Source organism: Zerene cesonia, chromosome 22, assembly GCF_012273895.1.
Source record: "Zerene cesonia ecotype Mississippi chromosome 22, Zerene_cesonia_1.1, whole genome shotgun sequence".
Classification (NCBI taxonomy): domain Eukaryota; kingdom Metazoa; phylum Arthropoda; class Insecta; order Lepidoptera; family Pieridae; genus Zerene; species Zerene cesonia.
Genome location: NC_052123.1, coordinates 4,882,607 through 4,904,361, shown reverse-complemented (window position 1 = coordinate 4,904,361; position 21,755 = coordinate 4,882,607). Strand labels below are relative to the sequence as shown.

At 34.6% G+C, this 21,755-nt stretch overlaps 1 protein-coding gene across 3 annotated transcripts in view; it reads left to right on the top strand.

Annotated features, from left to right (window-relative positions):
- The window catches only part of LOC119835972 (nephrin), a 178,168-nt gene that overhangs the window by 24,891 nt on the left and 131,522 nt on the right, over nucleotides 1-21,755 (top strand). For all 3 annotated transcript variants that reach the window (XM_038361107.1, XM_038361105.1, XM_038361106.1), the window contains exon 4: nucleotides 1,164-1,343. In XM_038361107.1, coding sequence (XP_038217035.1) covers nucleotides 1,164-1,343 — 180 coding nt within the window. The remainder of the gene's footprint in view (nucleotides 1-1,163; nucleotides 1,344-21,755) is intronic.

Below are 21,755 nucleotides of genomic sequence, written 5' to 3'. Positions count from 1 at the left end.
CAATTTATTCGGTACAAGATTTTAATCAACCTCATAGAAGTTAATCCGATTAAATTGATTAATTTAAAAAAGTTACCAATTCCTAGAATCAATAATGAAATTTTTGTAAGCTATTGAATTTGGCCGGGTTATAGTGGAAAGATCAGATGTTTTTTTATGTTTGATTGTTGATTGTTTCACAAGAACCGCTGGACTGATATTGAAAATTCTGTTACTGATAGCAACATCTTCTAGTAGAAAGGAAATTTTTTAGCTTTGCTTTAATCCCGAGTGAACTCGGTAAAATATAAGTATGATTTATATTGAAATAAATAAATAGATAAAAAATCTTTTATGTTGCTTATATTTTAATATATTTATTGCATTTAACGCAATAAAAAGTATAAAAATTGTATGGCGAATAATAAATATAACCTATTTAAAAAACAAATTCATCAATATACGTATAAATACATTCGAATACTCTAAAAACATTTGACAAACATACACACAGCACTATTTATTTACATAGTCGTACGACTCAAGTTAGACCGCAATCTAAAATTTATGCATCAAGTTGAAACTAAGTTTTTTGTTTGCCTTTCGATTGAGTAGTGTTAATTCACTGCAGTCAAAGGATTTATGGCGAAAGTTTTTCAGTTTGTATTTCTATAACTACGGATTAAAGTTTTATGGTTTATGGGAACTCTCGTTTGAGTTTTAGACCTACGCATATCCTAGGCCTTCAAAGATAGGTCCCTGGGTTGTCTCGAGTCCCACTCCAATAGTGGACTATCAACACGTAAGAGTGCGCACAATACACACTCACATTCACACAGATGCGCACACACAAACAGAATACGTTTACATGTATATACGTTTACGATTCTAGGTAATAACAACAGATAATGGTTACATACTTTTATAATAGTGATACCGTATAACACTATAATATTAGTATATCCTCTTATGTAATTAGAATGATTATCTTATTAACAGCTGTAAGATGCGTTAATGAATCAAATATAAATAATCCTTTCTCGAGTCTCAAACTACATATTTACCAAATTTCATGAAAATCAGTCAAAGAATTTCGGCGTAAAAGCGAAAAAAACTTACACATGTTTTAAATCAGATAGCAACTTACACAATATACTTGATATTAACACTAGTCTCATTTCCAGGGTTCTCCTCAGTGATACCAGGGTATCCACGCTACACGATGTTCGGGGACCGCCGCCACGGGGTCTACAACCTTCGGATCGCGAACGTCTCACTGGAAGATGATGCAGAGTATCAATGCCAAGTGGGACCGGCTCAAATGCACAAGGTGATACGGGCGAACGCATCACTGACTGTCATATGTGAGTATGATCTAGACTTAGGTTATCTATGTTATAAGGTTAGATTAAATTTTTAGTTTTATAGCATTGAAATGTTTTATAAATGAGAAATTTTGAAAGAATAGAAAAAAATTCGATCACGAGGCGGGATTCGAATCGCGTTTCTTGCCTAACCGTAGCAACGCCTAGCCTGGCGGCCACCCGTGATCGTCTGAGGTGAGGTATTATTTTATTGTGCTTGATTTTACGCGAGTATTATAAATTTAGAAATTTGAGACTTAAACGGGTTTTAAACGCGATTTATTCATAACATTATTAACCCGACGTCGCTAGCTAGACTAGTCTCCGCGTGACCGCTCGCTCGCTGCTGTGTTCGACACGTCGGGTTAATGTTATGAATAAATCGCGTTTAAAACCCGTTTAAGCCTTTAATTTCTAAAAGTAAGGTATTGTTATCTAAGAGACACATGTATAAAAATGTATAATTGACGTGGTTGGTAAAGAGCAATTACAGCTATTTGTCTGCTAATATTATGTGAGCACACTTTGATTTACGTAATTTCTCGAATTAATTAACACTCATCGGATTTTTTTAAATTTCTCTTAGCCCCAGAACATAATGCTAAACAATTTCATTACCAGTTTATTTGTTTACAAGAAAATCTAGCGCAGTTCCTGGTATGAGTGATCCTTAAGAGTTTCGTGGGGCGAGGCGTAACCATGTGAAACATTGTACACTATTTCTGAATGTTGAATAGGTCTGACTAATCCTACTAATATTATAAATGCGAAAGATTGTAAGGATGTGTGTGTGTTTGTTGCTCTTTCACGTAAAAGCTACTGAACCGATTGCAATGAAATTTGGTACGTAGATAGCTGGACAACTGGAATAACATATAGGCAACTTTTTATCCCGGTATTCTAACGGGATACGGACTTACGCGGGTGAAACCGCGGGGCGCAGCTAGTGATTTTATAAGCAAAACTAAGAGCTGGTCTCACGGACGTGTAATAATGACTATTGGCTTACAGTTTCTTTTGACCGTATTCGTATAATATTGCAGATATGAGGGTGATATTAATTTAAACTCATATACGAGACTGGCGGTCCGCCCCGGCTTCGCCCGTGGTACATACATAGCCTATAGCCATCCTCAATAAATGGGCTATCTAACAATGAAAGATTTTTTCAAATCAGATCAGTAGTTCCCGAGATTAGTGCGTTCAAACAAACAACCTCTTCAGCTTTATAATATTAGTACATATTAACAAAATAAGAGCGCAGTTTCGCGTAACGCCCTACACCGGCCAAGCAAACATTAAAAAAATTCACCTCAAGTAATATCAAAGAGAGCCGCAATTAATTTTTAATGCAAACTCGGTTCCGAAAACATTGGATAATTAAGAGTTCCCGGGAAAAAAGGAATTAAGAATATTAACCGGGAACACGAGTATTCGGCCGCTAACGGTGGTTTTAACGTCTTTCTTTAAGTGTTATTGCATTCGGTGAACCTAATGTTTGCAAGGAAAGAATTAGGGGCCCCCGGGCTTCACGCCGTGTGCCCGGGCCCCTGGTTTGAACGTTTGAATACAGGCCATTGGTTCATTATTTATTAATTGGAAAACAAAAATAACTGGTTGTGTACTAGCTACGCCCCGCGGCTTCACCCGCGTAAGTCCGTATCCCGTAGGATTATCGCGATAAAAAGTTACCTATATTTTATTCCAGTTGTCTAGCTATCTTTGACCAAATTTCATTGCAATTGGTTCAATAGTTTTTGCGTGAAAGAGCAACAAACACACACATGCTTACAAACATTCGCATTTATAATATTAGTAAGAAGTAAGATAAGATAAGATAGTAAGATATCCTATGTAATACAAAAAACAAATAATAGATTTCAATTCATAATTAGCTCCGTTAAAACGAATGAAACGTTCGGAGGTTCCACGCTACTCCACCATTCCGAGTTAAAAGTATGAAAGAACAACAAAAAAAAACTGAATTCAATTACTCCACTATATAAACAGTGTGTTTCGCAAACGGGCAGACGCCATTAATATACACAATTACATCTCGTCTGTTTGTACGTTGCGCTGTTCAAGACAAACGGAGTCGGGCTCGCGGCGAGTGCATTAATTTCAACATGTGTTTGATACAAATATTTGTTGGGAATAAATAAAAAATGTCACGAAACGTTTCGGACATCTGAATGTTTTGTTCTGCGTTATTGTATTTCTTATTCGTATTGATTCAATGATGTTAATATAAAGTTTTGACGGATTTCAATATAATTTCAAATTCAAATTCAAAATAATTTATTGTGATTCACAGGTTATAAGAAAGGTATTACATTATATACATTAAAAAAATATATATCTAGAAATTAAAGACTTGAACATGTCTTGAACATGTAACATCTTAGTCTCCCCGTGACCACGCTCGCTGAAAACGTTGAGTTAATAATAGATCGCGTTTAAAATCCGTTAAAAATTCTTTATTAATGTATAATACTCACGTAAAATCAAGCAAGAAATTACAATGTATTATATATCACTAATAAAAAATACGTATTACAAAAAAATTCAATATTCGAAGAATAAATCGTAATAGTTTGTAAGTGTGGAAAGGTCAGCGAAATAAACGGAAAGACTCGTAAGGTTATGGGTCTGGCCCGCTATCCATCGGAGGTCAGATATTCCGAGTTTATGAGCAAAGACGTGATAGGTTTGGCTAGGGGTGCGCTGTTTGTCGATAGATTGTGGCTTAGGGACGTGTTTTTATCTTCTTTTTATTGCGGAGTATGTAAAGGAGGCCTTTAATATTTAAACTTTATTATTAGAAAATCACGGAGAAAAGCGTTACGGTTCAGTAAAAAGTTCGACGACATGTGACATCTGCCAACCCGCACTTGGCCAGAGTAGATTATGGCCTAAACCCTCATACGAGGCCTGTGTCCCAGCACTGGGAACATATATGGGCTGATGATGATGAAAGCGCTATGCTACAGCACGTCCATCTTTTCTGTCAGTTATAATTGGTCCAGATAGAACTGGACAGCCACAATTCCTTCCCAAATCACTGTTTCCAGATTATTTACATTATTTTCTGTCCACAGTTATCGACTACGATCACAATAAACAATTAAACCAACCTTAACGTCCAAATATCGACCCCTTAAATAATTTATTAAGCATCGATAACTCGCCCCATCCCTACCACACGCAATAATAGGACCGCGACTACTTTACGAGATCCTTTTATTCAAATTCGCTGGTTCCGTATCCAATAAGCAATAAGCTTTATTTCTTGAACCCTTAGTATTGTTTGGTTTTGGGGAAACTGTGTTTGGATCGCGGTTTTCCCTCATTTCAGGGAGTTGGCAAAACTAGTTTTGTTATTTATTAAATGTGCAGAATTTTGTGTACATACTAGCTGTGGCATGCGGTTTCATCCGCAGAACCCGCGAAAGCGAGTATTACTCAATACTTATAAATGTGTCATGACGTACCAGAAGTAGTATTAGTAGAAGATTGTTATTTATCAACGAAATTCGTTTATCGGTTTTCGCAATCCGAGTAACAAACATACATTATATACTCTTACAAATTTGCGTATTTTAATGTTACCAGGATCTTGTAATAAGTTTTTAAATCATTAATAATTATTTATTTAACAGACATAAAGCAATATGTATTATTTATTATTTCAATCACAAACATGACCATATCAAATGTGACCATATGAAATGTCGTTCAGAAAAAAGTGTATTCTTCACTTAAGGGCTGTTCACCATTACCACTGTTGCTAGTCAGTCAGTGATAACCATTTGGTATCAGGTGGCCCAACTGCCCTGTCCATGCATTGACATAGAAAAAGATTCATCACCATTTAGCCCTGTACCTTTATCACTGAATCACTGCATACTGTTGGTGACTCGCCTGGCTGGAAGCTGCCATCACCGCCAAATATTTCCTTAGATATCTCTTAAACATGCTTAAAATAAAATGGATAAGGAAAGGACTGGATAGGGTGGGGAGTAAGGTACGGGCCTCCGGAGATTTCAACCATTATAAGCTTTATCGAAATAAAAGACGAATAAAAATATATTATCGTATCTTGTGACTGACTGATCTTTCAACGCACAGCTCAATCTACTGGGCCGATTGGGCTGAAATTTGGCTAACGGCCGCCTCTATGATGTAGACATCCGCTGAGAAGATTTTGATAAATTCTACCCCCAAAAAAAAATTGGGTAAGACAATGTGTACCCAGAAAATTAATTTTAAACACGCGGACAAAGCTGCGGGCAACAGCTAGTATAGATAGATTTGATAGAATCGCGTCCCGTTTTCTTTCTAAGTTTTGCCAGTTGCTATTGTGTAGTTTAAAGTTAGCACAAGTTAGTATATGTTATGTAATTGCTAAACTTGGTTGAGGCAACTGTAGAATTGTGCCTCAGGCTACAAATATAAGTTCCCCTCACAGAGTTATGGTATTCCACGTGTTCAGAAAGTAAAAAGCGAAGGAAATTATTTATTTAAATAAATCTTTTCTACAAACAAGTTTGTGACGTTCCTGGGGAGGTACCGCTCTGGTTTCTGAAGAGGGAGCGAATGACAATAATTAACACAAAAAGAATCACGACAATCTTTCCTTTATCATCCTTTTTGGTGACTACCCTCGACGAGATTTGGAATTCAGTATTTTTTATCAGAGTCTAATATGTTCCCATATGAAATTCTATACGTATCTATCTGGTTATCTACTTAACAAAATACATCCAAATCCGTTCATCAATTCAGGTGCAACACACAACCGAGTTTCGTAAAAATTGAATAGCAAAATATTAAAATACCAGTTGGTTAAGCTTAGAATTTACCCGCGCATAATAAAATTAGAGACAATTTATAACACCGATCGCCATTTTTCTTTTCCTGTAAAAACTTTTTTCTTTGCAAGGAGTTGTTTTCTGATATATTTCACCTTTATGTAAAGCTTTACTTTTTCTCAAATAGCCGCGATAGCAAAAGCAGGTAACTGGTACGGTCAGCAAAAAAAAATATCGATTAGATTTTCGTTTGTACACAGAAATGTAATAACGTTTATTTCACATCGTTGAGAGATTTTTTAAACCAACATTAATTATTTTATTGATATATCAGTATAGTGCATAGTATTATATATATTGTTTTTCATTCCTATTTGTCGAATATTAGGCTATACATTTCAAAAAGTGAATTCTAATTGACCTTTTTATATATTATTGCATGGTTATTTAAGTAAGGTTTAAAAATATACCCTCATTGTTCTAAGCTAGAACTTTAATCCTAACTATGTATCTTAAAAAAATTAACCTTGAGAAATTTTGAAAGAATAGAAAAAAATTGATCACGAGGCAGGAAGAGGCAGAAAAATTTTTTTTTTCTATTCTTTCAAAATTTCTCATTTATAAAAGCATTTCAATGCTATTAAACTAAAAATTAAAAATTAACCTTACCTGTATTTTTTTATCTGATTATTTCTAAGCAATACGTGCATTAATTTGAAAACATGCTCGTAATTTTCAAGTAGTGTATGTAATAAAAAAAACGATATTAATAATATTAAATCACTTGTTATTTCAAATAACGAATGAAAAAATAATCACTTGGTATTATTATTATTTTTACGATAGTTTTACGCACATTTATGTTTAAATATCGACGTCAGTTAAAACTCAATCAAAAAAAAAAATACTAAAAAAAATAAACAAATTTAAAATCAGCAAGAAAATCAGACATATCTGCTGACGCTACGCACCGTGCCTTAACACTAGATTACCCAATAACAATGAATTCAAACATCCCATCTTCCGTCCCTTTCTAAACGGTCTCCCTCACTCGCAATTTCGTGTATAAAATTTGCAAGCCCTCCCAACTTATCTTACCCTTTTAAAATATTTATAGAACGACGCAAAACGGCAGTTTATTTTCGTTTATAGGTTAGGGTTAAGGTAAATGGTTCCTAAGCTGTGTAGTGTTAGGGCTTAGGGCTCGCTGCAGGAAGTACTAGATCAGAATCTGGGTCTGGGCGTAATTCGATTCAACAAGTATCGCAGTAGCAGTTCGCGAAGGAATCCAATCTGTCATGAGCGAGTCGGACTTGCAAAACTAAGGGTTCTATATCTATGTTGAAGTGATAAGAAATTGGTTAATCATTCAGACTGTAACGGTCATGATTGATTTGTGACCGGTTCATGGAATACCATCTGGTGACAGATAGACAGACAGGACAGCATCGTGATGGGGTCTCGGATCAGCGCGTTTATAAACGTTGTTATTTTAATATATATACACGGGCAACTGAGCTAGTGGTTCGCCTGATAGTAAGTGATCACCACCGCCCATGAACGTTCGCAGAGGTTCACACTTCGCCTCTGCGAACACGCTGCCCGCTTTAAGGAGAAAAGGATAAGGAAAAGATTAACGACTGGTAGGAAGGAATGAACTTAGAATAGTGGGGAAAAGAAATATACCTCCTTTATTATGTCATTTGTTTATCATTTTAAAGAAAATCTTAAGCGCAACTAATGCGAAACAATTTAAATTAAATAAATGCTATGTATGGACTACTAATACCACCATTATCTATTTTAAAATTCTCAGTTATATCCGCCATATTGATGAAACCAGTGAAATTAATACTCGGCAATAAGTTTTTAACGAAACCAATGATACGCGATACTCCAATTGCTTATTACAAGTTGTGTACTTGTTGAAAGTTCGTTTGTTATTTGATTTCAAGTATTTTTACTTGTTGTATTGTAAAATCAAACTTGAATTCAAATGTTTTTATTATTCGTGTATGAATCATTTATTAAAACTAACTCTTTGTCGTGTGTGTTAAATATGGTCTGATGATGATAATAATGAAAATGTTTATATTGACGGTGGTGATGAACCTTTATGCTGACTTGGAAACGCATCTGGGACTGATATTCATCTGCCCCATACCCCATAAGAGGACATAAATAACATAACCACACTTTTAAAAGAGTACCGTAGAAACAATGTCCTAAAACAAATATTCGATTTGTGTTATTCCAAATCATACTCTAATTTAATAACATTAAAATCGTTTTTGGATTGTCATAACACAGTAAATGCGCTTCGGAAAGTTTGACACTATAGAATTACATTTTAACATTTTTTTAGATGTGTTAAGTGATGTTAGGTGATGCTGTATAAGGGGGTGAAAGATCGTTTTATATGGATGTGACAATTTAAATTTCTAGCGCTTTCCATAAATGATCTGTCAAATGACAAATGCATTTCGTTTGGATACGAGAAGTGTATTTTTAATAGAGCAAATATTGCATTGAATTTAACGGATTTTAAACACGATTTTTGAAAGTGTTTATTGTATATCATTATAAATGCGAAAGTTTGTAAGGATGTGTGTGTGTTTGTTGCTCTTTCACGCAAAAACTACTGAACCGATTGCAATGAAATTTGGTACGTAGACAGCTGGATAACTGGAATAACATGTAGGCTACTTTTTATGCCGATATTCTTACGGGATACGGACTTACGCGGGTGAAACCGCGGGGCGCAGCTATTTTGTAATAATAACAAACAAGCTCGTTTTCTTAGTGGCACTTTTCGACAGTTAATTGAATGTTTATAATTTTGTATGGCCATTCATAACTCGGGAACCGCCGAAATTATAATGACTTAGCATAATTAATCCAGCATGTCCGCGCCTTTGACTCTCTTCATAAACTATTCCAATTTCGCAACTATCACAAATTCTACATTAAATTTCATTGAGAAACTCATGAATTGAGTTCAGTTGAGTCCTGTTTCATGTGAAATTATATTAATATACTAGTTTGGCAACGCGGCTCGCATTGAATTTAACTTTTTCTGCCAACTGCAGACTATTTCGTTTGAAGCTATAGTGGCAAGTAACTAATTTCCGTTGATTGCACCATGCAGTGGTGGCTCAGTGGTGAGAACCTCGGACTATCGACACCTTAACCTAACATACACACACTCGTAAAAACGTAACCTTTCTGACGCAGTCGGTAAGAAACAAGCAAACTGTTAATAATAAAATGTAAAAAACAATTCACTCTCTATTGAACAAACTTGCGAAATTTCATTTAAATCGTATTGTTATCATTTCGAAATATTCAATTGAAAGAGACATTATAGCAAAATATTTTTGTGTTAATTGAAATTAATTAATTGTTCGCTATTCGTCAATTTATCAAGTTTTCAATTTAATAACATTTGAAATGATTTAAAAATGACAGAGTTATATTGTTCACTAGCTTTTGTCCGAGGTTTCGCACGTGTTAATTTAGAGTAGTTTAATAGATGTTATTTTATATATAAACCTTCCTCTTGAATCACTATAAAAAAAACCCATCGAAATTCGTTGCGCAGTTTTCAAGATTTAAGCATACAAGGGGACATAGGGACAGGGACAGCGACTTTATTTTATATTATACATAGAAATATTGTACATAGAAATATTTTTTCCTATATTAAACTTTGAACATTTAAATTACGTGTCGCTGCTTGTTCGCTATCGACTCCAAAACAACTGGACCGATTGTCATAAAACCTTGAACGCTATGCAGTTTTATCCGATATGAAAATATGCCCATGATTACACTTATCAAACCACTAACAACTTCCACCAATTCTACAATTCCATTTAGTATTACAAGCACAATTAAAGTTAAATAAACCAAGAACCAATTAATCACACGTTCATTGGCTGTGGGGTGATCGCTGCGACTATTAGTCACCATTTCGTTATTTACTACTCTTTATAAGTTTGATTTTTAGTTTTATAGCATTGAAATGCTTTTTGAATGTGCAATTTTGAAAGAGTAGAGAAAAGGGATTCGAACCCGTTCGAACCGTAGCAAAAGGACGCGGGTTCGAATCCCACCTCGTGATCAGATTTTTTTCTATTCTTTCAATATTTCGTACTCTTTACAAATACTACGCGTACTACTACGTACTCTTTATATAATGTTTCGTACTGTTTTAAATAGTGCAGCGTGTTGTTGATACGACGGCGAAAACTTATAGGGAAAATGAAAACTGCTTTCTCTTGAGTAGGCATATTAATACCTAGATTTGTAGCATGGCTTTGTATGACCTGTATGTTTTCATGTTTGTATCTAACCGACTCCTTTAGACTCGTTTTAAATTAGACATATAGAATTCAAACTTTGTACACTTCCCAATGATCGGTATATGGGTTTAGATTCGCAGACCTATCCGATGTGCACACAAAATTCCGTTTGAAAAATAATTGTATGTACAAACTCAACACAACAGACCACCTATAACTGTCATATTAGCATCCATTATTTGTATAATTACCATAAAGGCATGTAAAGAGCGTCGTATACTTGCCAAAAATTACAAAACACAACAAGTTTCGTGTAAAAAAACAACAAAAATGATATAAATGTTGCTAGAATGTTCCAGATATCGTTGTATCACGATAAATTGGTGGCACTGGGCGCAATATAACTCCTTTGTTAGGAATTGATGCGTTCTCGTATAAATAACCGAGATATTGTGTTTACAATTTATAGTTTAACGTCGCCTTAAATATTTGGGGAAGGCATTTTCTTTTTGTGTGAATTCATAATGTCTTTTTAAATTTCGAATATTGTTTTGACATTGACAAATTAAAAAAAAAGCCGCATTCTTGCCGCCACGTTCTATTCTTTTTTCAAAACGCGTTGAATAAGTTTAAAAATTAATTTAAAAGAAAAACATATTACAATTAATATTAATTATATTAAAATTATGTATATAAAAAATTAGTCACCAGATGTAAGCCAGATGTAATGTAAAACTCAAGAACGGCTCGATAGATTCGGCCTATGTTTTATTAACGTTTTAACACATGAAAAGAGAGAAAGATACCACGGGTGAAGCAGGGGCGGATCGTTAGTTCAATAATAATGACATAAATAAATAAATTTACATTTTAACAGACACTACACGAGTTCTGTAACACAATCCGCTGACAGTTTTATATCGCTTCTAAAATAATATTTGAACCTTTCTGCTATATCCTTATTAATACAGAAATTATCTTATAATTATTCCTATAAACACCCAGTGGCCCGCACGGGGACAAAAACCGAAAAACCCCTAAATAACGGAACGGGCCATTCGTGTAAAAGCGTTTTTTGTTAGCGAAATATAAAAATTACAATATTTCACATCTTTATCGTCCCCAGCGCACATTTACGGAATTATATGTGTGATAAACGGTTATTCCGGTTATTAAAAAAAATACGGTATTGTGGTAAGATTATATGGATTATTGGACGTTTCATATTTAATTTGCAATTGTTTTGCATTGAAGAGATCGCTGCCTTAGCGTAAGCCCGCCTGTTGTGCTCGTGAATGTTTATGATATAATGTATATATATTGTTTGTTACTTGTTATTATCGTTTGGTGCACAATTAAGTGTTTTTGTTTGTTTGTTGTTTGAATGTTTATATTATTATGTATATATTTTTACTTTTATTATCATTTGGTGCATAATAAAGTGTTTTGTTTGTTTGTTAGTTTGTTTGTTTGTTTGTTATTGAGAGAATTCCTTTGGGACTTTCAGTTGGGAAGAGTGGCTATCGGTTGACTATGTTGGAAGTGTTCTAGCTAGCTCGATGCCCCGTCGCCGCACACGTTAAACCTACTAGTACTAGTAAAGTATGTTATCTGTGGTTAAACCAAATAATTATTGTTACTAGACGCTCGTCCCGGCTCCGTCCGGATATCAAGATTCCTGAGCATTTAATTAAGATAAAACTATCTTTTCACCTATGTCAGCACATACCCTGTCTGCATACCAAATTTCGTCAAAATCCGTTACGTAGTTTCAGCGTGATTGACGGACAAACATCTAAACAAACAATCTTTTTACATTTATAATATCAGAGTGATAGTATGATGACTAAGGAAATGTAGTAAATGTATTTGTAGTTTTTGAGTTTAATAGTTAATACATATATAGACACGACAAATCTTGCATCTTGTTATATTTAAAAATATTTAACCCCCATAAAATATTCATAACTAGTACCAAATTTAAATAGGACGACATAAAGAATAGAGTTGAATTGATACCTCCTTTTATGAAGTCGGTTGAATAGTTAATTGGGCGACAGAATGAACCGGGAAATATAACTATTTATTTATATTATATTATGTTATGATTCATATATATTATACCATATTAACTATATTAACATATGCTATATATAACTTCGGATGCGAAGTTATGAAATGATAATATAAAAAAAACAAATCTTTTATATCTTATCAATTTTAATCATAACTGCATTCAAAAACGAAATTAAATTTGTGCTGCTATAAACATAAATGATGCAAGACAATAGAATACGTCTTTTCTAAGTCAGTTAAACGGAACAATCGGCTGCATTTCCAGCTAAGTGCCATTAATTCGTTGAAAGGTCGCTCAAAATGAGTTATTGCATTAGGGAATTGGCGGGAATCCTTTTAAACGAATATTGTTATATGGAACCATTTAGGCGATGAGTTTTTACGTTCGACTATTACGATTTAGCGATTTAATTAAAACATTAAGTGTATGTGTCAAATGGTTACATATGTTCGTTGTTTCCTTTACAGTTCTTTCCTTATCCTTTACCCTTTAGAACTCTTTAGAGTTAACTTTTTTAGTTTAACTAACTTTAGAGCAACTCATTCGTAGCGGTCCTACCTCTGCAAGTGTTCATAGTTGGTGAATATTTAGCATCAGGCGAACCACGAAGTCCATCATCATCATCAGCCCTTATATGTTGCCACTGCTAGGACACAAGCCGCTTATGAGGGTTCAGGCCATAATCCACCACGCTGGTCAGATGCGGGTTGGCTGATGTCACATGTCGTCGAACTTTTGATTCTTGGATGTGCCGGTTTCCTCACGATGTTTTCCTTCACCGTTTTAAGCAGTGGTGATGTTATCTACATGCGCAGATAAATTGAAAAATCAATTTATTTCCTGCACGATCGCCGGTCTCGAACCCCGACTTATCGATTTTGAAGTCCGAGGTTCTCACCACTGAGCCACCACTGCTTTTGCACGAAACCACGTACTTCAAAACTCGCTATTACATAAAAAACATAAAAGTACAGTCGTTCAGAACTTTTCTTATTACTACAAATAACAGATGACGTTACCTCTCCATATATATAAGACGACAAAATCCAAGAACCACCAGCGTTTGAACTGTAGAACATATCTTGAAATCCATCATATTTCCCATACATATATCTCACGGTCGCTATTGTTGTCCGTTCGCACGATATCCGTTAACTTTAATTGGCATAGAGTCACATTGCCTTAGATATACGTTTATGGATTGTTTCTCTTCGTCTGGTACATGAATATTTATCGCTGTAATACCACCAACATGACATACACATAACATCAATATGAGTTGATATCTATTATCTTACATATATATACACTTTATTGTACGGACATACAAAACAACCTTAAAATCATAATCCTAACCATCACAAAGGGCGGCCTTGTCACTTAAGCGTAAGCATCCAGGCAACCCAATTAAACTCAAAACTCAAACATTTATTTATCCAATTAGACTTCTTCTAAAAGCACTGTGTACAGTACACACCTCATGAGGAATACGGATCAAATTAAAATGTAATAAGTATGAGGAATGTTCAAAATTTGAATTCTTATCCGCTGTAACACCAGCGAAAAAAGTATTTCTGATCTAGGAAAGTCCATAATCAGCAGCTCATATTTATCTAACTATTGATATATAGGTCTCATATAAGGGTCTAGTTTAGTTGCTTTTATAGTTGTCTTTAAACCCATCCAATTTGTTGATTATAACTTCTAGTGAATAAGCCAGCGGTCCGATAGCTGCATTTTTCTCACTGAGATATGTACAGAGGAAGAAATTCTGTATAAATCTAACTATATTACTGTAGAAATCAATTGCTGTTTCGAAGAGCTTACTTATACATTGTCCCCACTTTAAGAGTGCTACATAATTCATTCTTATTTATTTAGAGTGGTACGATGGTAGTTCGTCCCGCAATGCTGAGACTTCTATTTAATTGTATTGGTTAACTGAATGCACTTTATAATTTGTATTCGTGGGACAGTTAATTGATAAGAATCTTTCAGGAAAACCTAATAAACCCAGTGTTTTAATATTATTTAAATATTAGATACTATCACATACTAGATGTAGCCTATTTCAGTTGTAGCTTTCTAATTGTGGAAGAAGAATTTATGAAATCGGTCAAGTGGTTTTTGCGTGAAAACGTTAAAAACATACAAAAATACATGTTTGTTCCATATACTATTAGTGAAGACGGGTTGAAAGTTGCCTGTTTCTAGTAAATATAGAACAAATGGAAAATTCTTGTTCAAAATTAAAAAATGGGGGCCATTTTTTTTACAGCATATGGGGAATCCTACGGTGATATTAATCCTACAATAGTAGGGCATAAAAATTCTACAGGCAGTCTAATTCTTTCTAAGGCATTACCTTGTAAACCTAAGGGAAATCTGAAGACGACAGCTTAATGCAAAACGTAGTGACTTGAATTTTTAAAGCCATGTTTCTTGCATATAAAATTTTTTGAGAACGAAAAATCTCTGCGATTGCTAGATTTAAAATTGTTTTCTTTTAAATCCGTAGGTGGATGTATTTTTGCAGCTGTGCTTATTAACCTTTGATAATCCCAGTTATATTTAGTCTTTATTATTAGATCGGGAATCTTGGAAAAACGAAAATTGGGAAGAAATAATAAATTAGGAAAGCATTGAAAGATTTTTCAAATTCTCGAAATTATATATTACTAACTGCGCCCCGCGGTTTCACCCGCGTGAGTTCGTATCCCGTAGGAATATCGGGATAATAAACCTATATGTTATCCAGTTGTCCAGCTGTGTACGTACCAAGTTTCATTGCAATCGGTTCAGTAATTTTTGCGTGAAAGAGTAACAAACACACACGTCCTTACAAACTTTCGCAATTATAATATTATTAGGAAGTAGGAATTGAATATTCCAAGAGTTCAGAAAAACCGAAACAGAAAACAAAACCAAACGAGAAATTTGACAGAGAAAATTTGACCATGAAAATTTATTTGACCACTCGCGAAGCTGTGGTCAACAGCAAGTAAACAATAAAGCCGTTCAATCATATAGATCTTTCTATTTATCACAAAATAACAGTAAATGCAGAGTAGTTTCAGTAACTGAAAGCGGTTCCCCTGAGATTATCTTGAGTGACGTATCTTTTGAGCATTAATCTTATTCTGATGCCGTGGAATATGTTTTGTGTGGCGTGTTATATCACAATCTTTGATGTTTTCGTATCTGTCTATGTTCGCCTTTACGGAGTTTACTTCCGCAGTTGTGCGGGAGGAATGGAAACGCTTGACCTTCATATTAGGGCTACTTATTTAGTGTTTCCTTCGTTGGATTTCTTGAGCGAATTATGTGGTTTTAGCTTTGGAAATTGGACGTGTTTTTTTATATTATGTGATATTGTAAACGTGATTTTCATAGTAAGCAATAAGAACTACGCCATTTTAAATTAAGATTGTTATACGATTGGCTAAGGCTTCAAAGGGCCCTGGGTTTTTCGGACTCCCACTGCAATTGTGGACTACCGACTAATCCCCACTGTTCCGTCGAACCGCTTTAGTGATGGGGAAACAGGAGGTTTAAATTCGCCCGTGATTCCTTCGAAAGATCTAGAACCTATGTTGATAGCTTTTTAAAAGATGTTGACAAAGTTTGAAAAAAAAAAACAAGGTTAAAGGCCTTTTCTTCCCGATATTGAATTCAGATTCTTCATAACACTTATTGTATACCTCGATGATAACAATCAACTAAAAAAGTATAATACAAGGCAATCGCGAGATAAATCATTTCCTTCCCAAATCGATTCTGTATAAAACATCGCTATACCCTTTGTGATGTTTGACTAACAAAAGGATTCCCTTGTAAAGGCGTGGATAGCAAACAAACAATAACCTTACTAATAATGGCAGAAACAGTAAATTCAAGCAAATAGAACCAGCTCCTGCTATGAGTAAAGTGACGTGTATCTTTATTATGTGTTCTATGAAACTGTAGGTTTATTTATTTTGGGACATCTTGTCTTATTAAACTAAAGCTGTTATCAGTAAATTTCTACAAAACTGGCATAGACGAAATATTTGATTGGTGTTGTGTTTTCTGAATTTTATCGTTGTGTCAACTAACTGCGCCCTGCGGTTTCACCCGCGTAAGTCCGTATCCCGTAGGAATATCGGGATAAAAAGTTGCCTATATGTTGTTTCAGTTGTCCAGCTGTCTACGTACCAAATTTCATTGCAATCGGTTCAGTAGTTTTTGCGTGAAAGAGCAACAAACACACACACATCCTTACAAGCTTTCGCATTTATAATGTTAGTAGGATAGGGTAGTAGGATAGGATAATTATTTTGTTAAAGATTTATTATTTTATGTGAAAACCATGAGAAGGAGGTTTCTTTGAGGATTAGTTTCAGTACGGCGCATGTTCAGTTTCCAGCTTTTTGCTTCGTCATACTTAGATATTTTTAGGTAGGGCTAATAATTTAATGCTATGTTTTAGATATATTGAAATAACTCCTGTACGCCACTGGCACCCTATACACTTTTCTTTCTTTCCAGAATAAAAAAAATTGTTCCGATCAACTTATTCTGTGGTTGTATTTAATTGAAATATATTTTGAACGATTTTAATTTGCGTTCTGAAGTCTTTGTTTGTCATGTTGAAAGCGAGAGCCTCGTGCCCGCTGATGGAAAATGGATAAAATTAATTTCCCATATTTTTCACTGATAGATTTTAATATGCAGTAAGCAGCTGCTATCCTATAGATGGATATCTATCATATTAATTTCTGCCACCAGAAATTGAAGAAGATATATCCTAGTTTTTAAAGAAAAATTATGCTGGGGCGTGTTTTATCCGTTGCTTTTGTTATTAAAGTTGAATATACTTATTGGAATATAGTATATTACACAACAAAAAGCTGTCTAGTGAAGAAGACTTGAGTCAAATCGATCAAGTAGTTTCAATCTTATGTCATGATGCATTTACCCAATGAACTCTTCACCAACTCAACCGATTTTGATGAAATTTGGCATTTTATGTGTAATTTAGTCCAACTTAAGTTATAGGAAAGTTTTTATTTCGATTAATTATCCCTAATCTTAATATTTTTAATTATTACTCAGCCACAGAAACGTATGGCCGGGTATGCTAGGGACAAAGGACATATAGGTCCTTTACAATATCACTAGCTCCCAGAGTTTATCGCCCATCACTAAGAAGATATCTATTAGCTATCTATTGGTAAAATAATTTTTGAAATAGGTTCAGAATGTTCAGAGATTACCTCTACAATGTTACCAACTCACAACTCTTTGTTTGTCCGCGATGGACTCCTAAACTACCCAACCGATTTTAAACAAATCTGGATACCATGTGCAGTTTGATGGGACATTTATATTATTCAAATTACGATACATGAGAACCCGGTCGAACCGGGGCTTGCAGCTAGTATAAGTATAGATTTATGTAACGCATTATTTAATTTAAAATACCAGTTTTAAAGATGGCATGTGCTTCGGAATATCTTTTCTACGATCAATTTTAGATTTGTCCCGGTAAGAATTCCATTAGTTTGCGCATTCATTGAGTTCCTTACATTCTTGTTTTTATCGTAGCTTCTAGATTCTTTTGAAGGTTCATCATAATTTGCCCTTGATGTTATATCGTCTGTTCTTAAAGGGTGGCCAATTGCTACATCTATTTTGGGGCAGCAGTACCGGAGCTTATAGAAATATTCATGAAATTTGTATTATTGTTTTTAAGACAGCTGAAGCTTACAAATAATTGTGTTTAAGTATCTTTTGTTATTCTATCTTTATACATATCTATACTGATAATAAAGATGGGGAGAGAAGAGTACTACTCCATACATTTTAAAAATCATGTACCATTATTTATATGATTTAGACATCCTGGGTCTATCTGGGAGAAGCCGGGCCAAACAGTCTATGTACAACTCATTCTCATTTTTACTTTGAAATATCTAAACGATTTTAAATTACCTGTTTATTTATTTATACCAATAAAGCACTTATTTCCTTAGCTATTGGCGAATCGGCAGTTAATTCCCAATGATACAAGTTGGCCAATAAGAAGCGTATGTAATCGCGCCTAGTAAAATACAAAATGAAACCTCACTTCACTTGGATAAAAAGCAAAAATATCAGGTAGGAACATCTATCAGGAGCAATATGTATTTTTGTAGCCTGCGGCGGACAGTCGTGTCGGAAATTGAAAAATGTTTTATAGAAATGAAATGTTGCGTATCTTGAAAACTATTTCTATGAAATAACATTATGGCCGGGTTGATAATGTTTATAAATACATTTCTATGGATGTTCTGTTTTTGTGTTGAAATTTATTCAAAAACGGTTAAGCATTGAATATCATAATCATGCTAATTAAAATGCTGTATTAAAGAAATACATGCGGTTTCGTAAAAAACCTCACTATTTATTCAGTCGTTTCGATGGTCTGTTATTATAGCTGTTATAGGACCGAGGAACTGTTCCTTTCTTTCTTATTTTATTGTACGGTGATGATGATGATGATTTAATTTTTCTTAAATATGCCACTCCGCATGGTAATATCAAAATTACGATAATGTAATTTAATTTTTACATTGTTTATACTTTAAATAAGCTGATTATTAGGTTTACTCACGTATAAAACGTCGTTTAAAACAATATTTTTTTTTTATTTATCTTCGGTAATACGAGTAATTTAAATTATGGTAAAATGTGTAGTTATTACAATGAATAGGGTTGTCTAGTTGAGATCACTACCCAGCGATAAGGAATCCTTTTTTCCTTACCATTACCTTATTAAGTCTTTCGTACGCCTTTTTATGTGTTATAGTAAGGCAATAATTAATTTTCATTCATCCATTCATTCAATACATCAGTAACAATCATACCGTACTAGATTCGCGTGAGCATTCACGTAGGCAATAAAAAAGCAGCACACCAGCCATTCCCGCTGGTGAAACTTTCATAAAACTTAAAACGCAAAATGGCGGTTTTCCAGCGGCCTAATATCGTTTCACTGCGAACGTAATTGTGACTCGGAGTAGATAATTACAGTGGCCTTCACCTTACTCTCGGTTTTATAGCCGACTAAATTTTGCGACTCGCAGCCCGTATGAATTGACGCGGATGGTAATGAGATGTTATGGAAGACAGGTTGTTCGGTAATGCGCGTAGAATGTACGATGTTTGCTTGAATTTTCTGGGTTTTTTGGTGAGAGTAGAAAACAGATGACGATATGTGAAACAGGTGTAGATGAAGCTGCAAGTTAAATATTTTAAAATAACATTTGTATTTTGTTGCGTTTTTAAATTGGGATCTTATAAGAATTTATTAATTACTACCTGCACCTCGCGGTTTCACCCGCGTAAGTCCGTATCCCGTAGGAATATCAGGGTAAAAAGTTGCCTATATGTTATTCCAGTTGTCAAGCTGTCTACGTACCAGATTTCATTGCAATCGGTTCAGTAGTTTTTGCGTAAAAGAGCAACAAACACACAAACATCCTTACAAACTTTCGCATTTATAATATTAGTAGGATAGGAAGTATGATATGAAGTATGATAGCCACCGAAAGATGAATACGTTATCAGGTAATACTGCCAGCATCCCGAAAAATATTCACAACTCAACAGCGGAAGAATAGGTGGTGAAAGTTCAAAAACAAATTTTTTGTACGAACAATACATGTAACATCTTAGTCTCCCGTTACCACGCTCGCTGTACAGTGATCGAAATGACGGCCTTAATAACCTGGATAGATTTTATATGGATAGAAAAGAACCTGGATAAAGAGAAGAAAGAAGAAGAGTTGAAAATCTTCACACTATCAAGTTTTTAATTTATGTATCAAAACTTTAACCAGGATTTTTGGTGCTTTATATGTGAAAGAGTTAATACTCTTCACAGTTGTCTAATGTACCCTATATTGCCCAGAGGTTTATAGGTATATGACATACTGCATGGTTATTCGACAAGCATTTATAAGAAACATTATAGCATTAGTTTATTATGCATAAAATTCGCTTTGTTTCCGACACATACTTTTATAAAGCTACTTAATTGAAAGGTTTTCCTCTTAACATAAAATCTAGGCCAAAGTCACATTTTTGTCCCAAACTAAAACCTAACACTATTCCTAGTTTTAATTAGTAATAGATGAGATCGCATTCACAGATCTCGCACAAGAGGAAATTTTAATTAATACCAAAATTCCTTTGAAGATGATTAAAAATGTTAAAGCCCTTTTCTTTTTGAATGTACAAAGATTCTAGCTGCCAAGCGGCGCGATAGTTTTAATCTCGGAAATTGATCTAGCCGTCTCGTTCTTACACGTGTAATGAGCGTACTTCTGTCTCGCCTTTTTGTTTCGTTGTATCCACCTGTCTCTGTTTGTTACGAGGTTTTTGTATGCTCTGTCTCTGTCGCACGCTATTTTTTGGTAATATGAACGTATCGCTGAAGAGGCAAGCGCTAATTTGATCTGATTGGAAGAGAATGTAGCGGAGAGAAATTTAAGGCCCCTTTCTGTTTCTGTGTGAAGGTGGCTTTATTTTATTTCTTGTATTTCGTACTCAATTTGAAAATAAGCAATCTTTCTTGAACTAAAACGCGGAAGGAATTAAGCTTAGATTGCTGCTTTTGAAGCAAAAATAAATTCACATTTATTTTTTGGTATGTGTGTAGCTCAGAAACGAATGGACCGATTTGAACTCTACTTTGATTTCTTATATTCTGCACCTAGACCATTAATTTTTCCCCTACATTACTAAAACCTTAATCTCCATTTATTATAAATACATCATGCCTGAAAAGCCACTTTTTCAATTCCAACAAGCACCCGTGGCCCCTTCACTAAAGCGGCTTGACGGAACACAGTAGGGATTAAGTCGGTAGGAATCCGACATAACCCCTGGTCTTACCTCGGGGGCTATGAAAAATTCCCCACTATCAAAAATGGTCCCGTTTTACCCCTTAGCGACCAAAACCTAAAATGTACAATTGAAATCGTATTCATCATCATCATCAGCCTATACGTTTTCCCACTGCTGGGACACAGGCCTTCTATGAGAGTTCTGAAATCGTATTAGAACTTATATAAAACCTTAAAGCTAGATTACTCTTCCTAGATAATAAAACTAAAGTCTCAAGAAATAACAATTTATCGCACGATCCACAATTTCATAGATGGTTTTTAATTTGTTCCGAATATTAAATACTGTA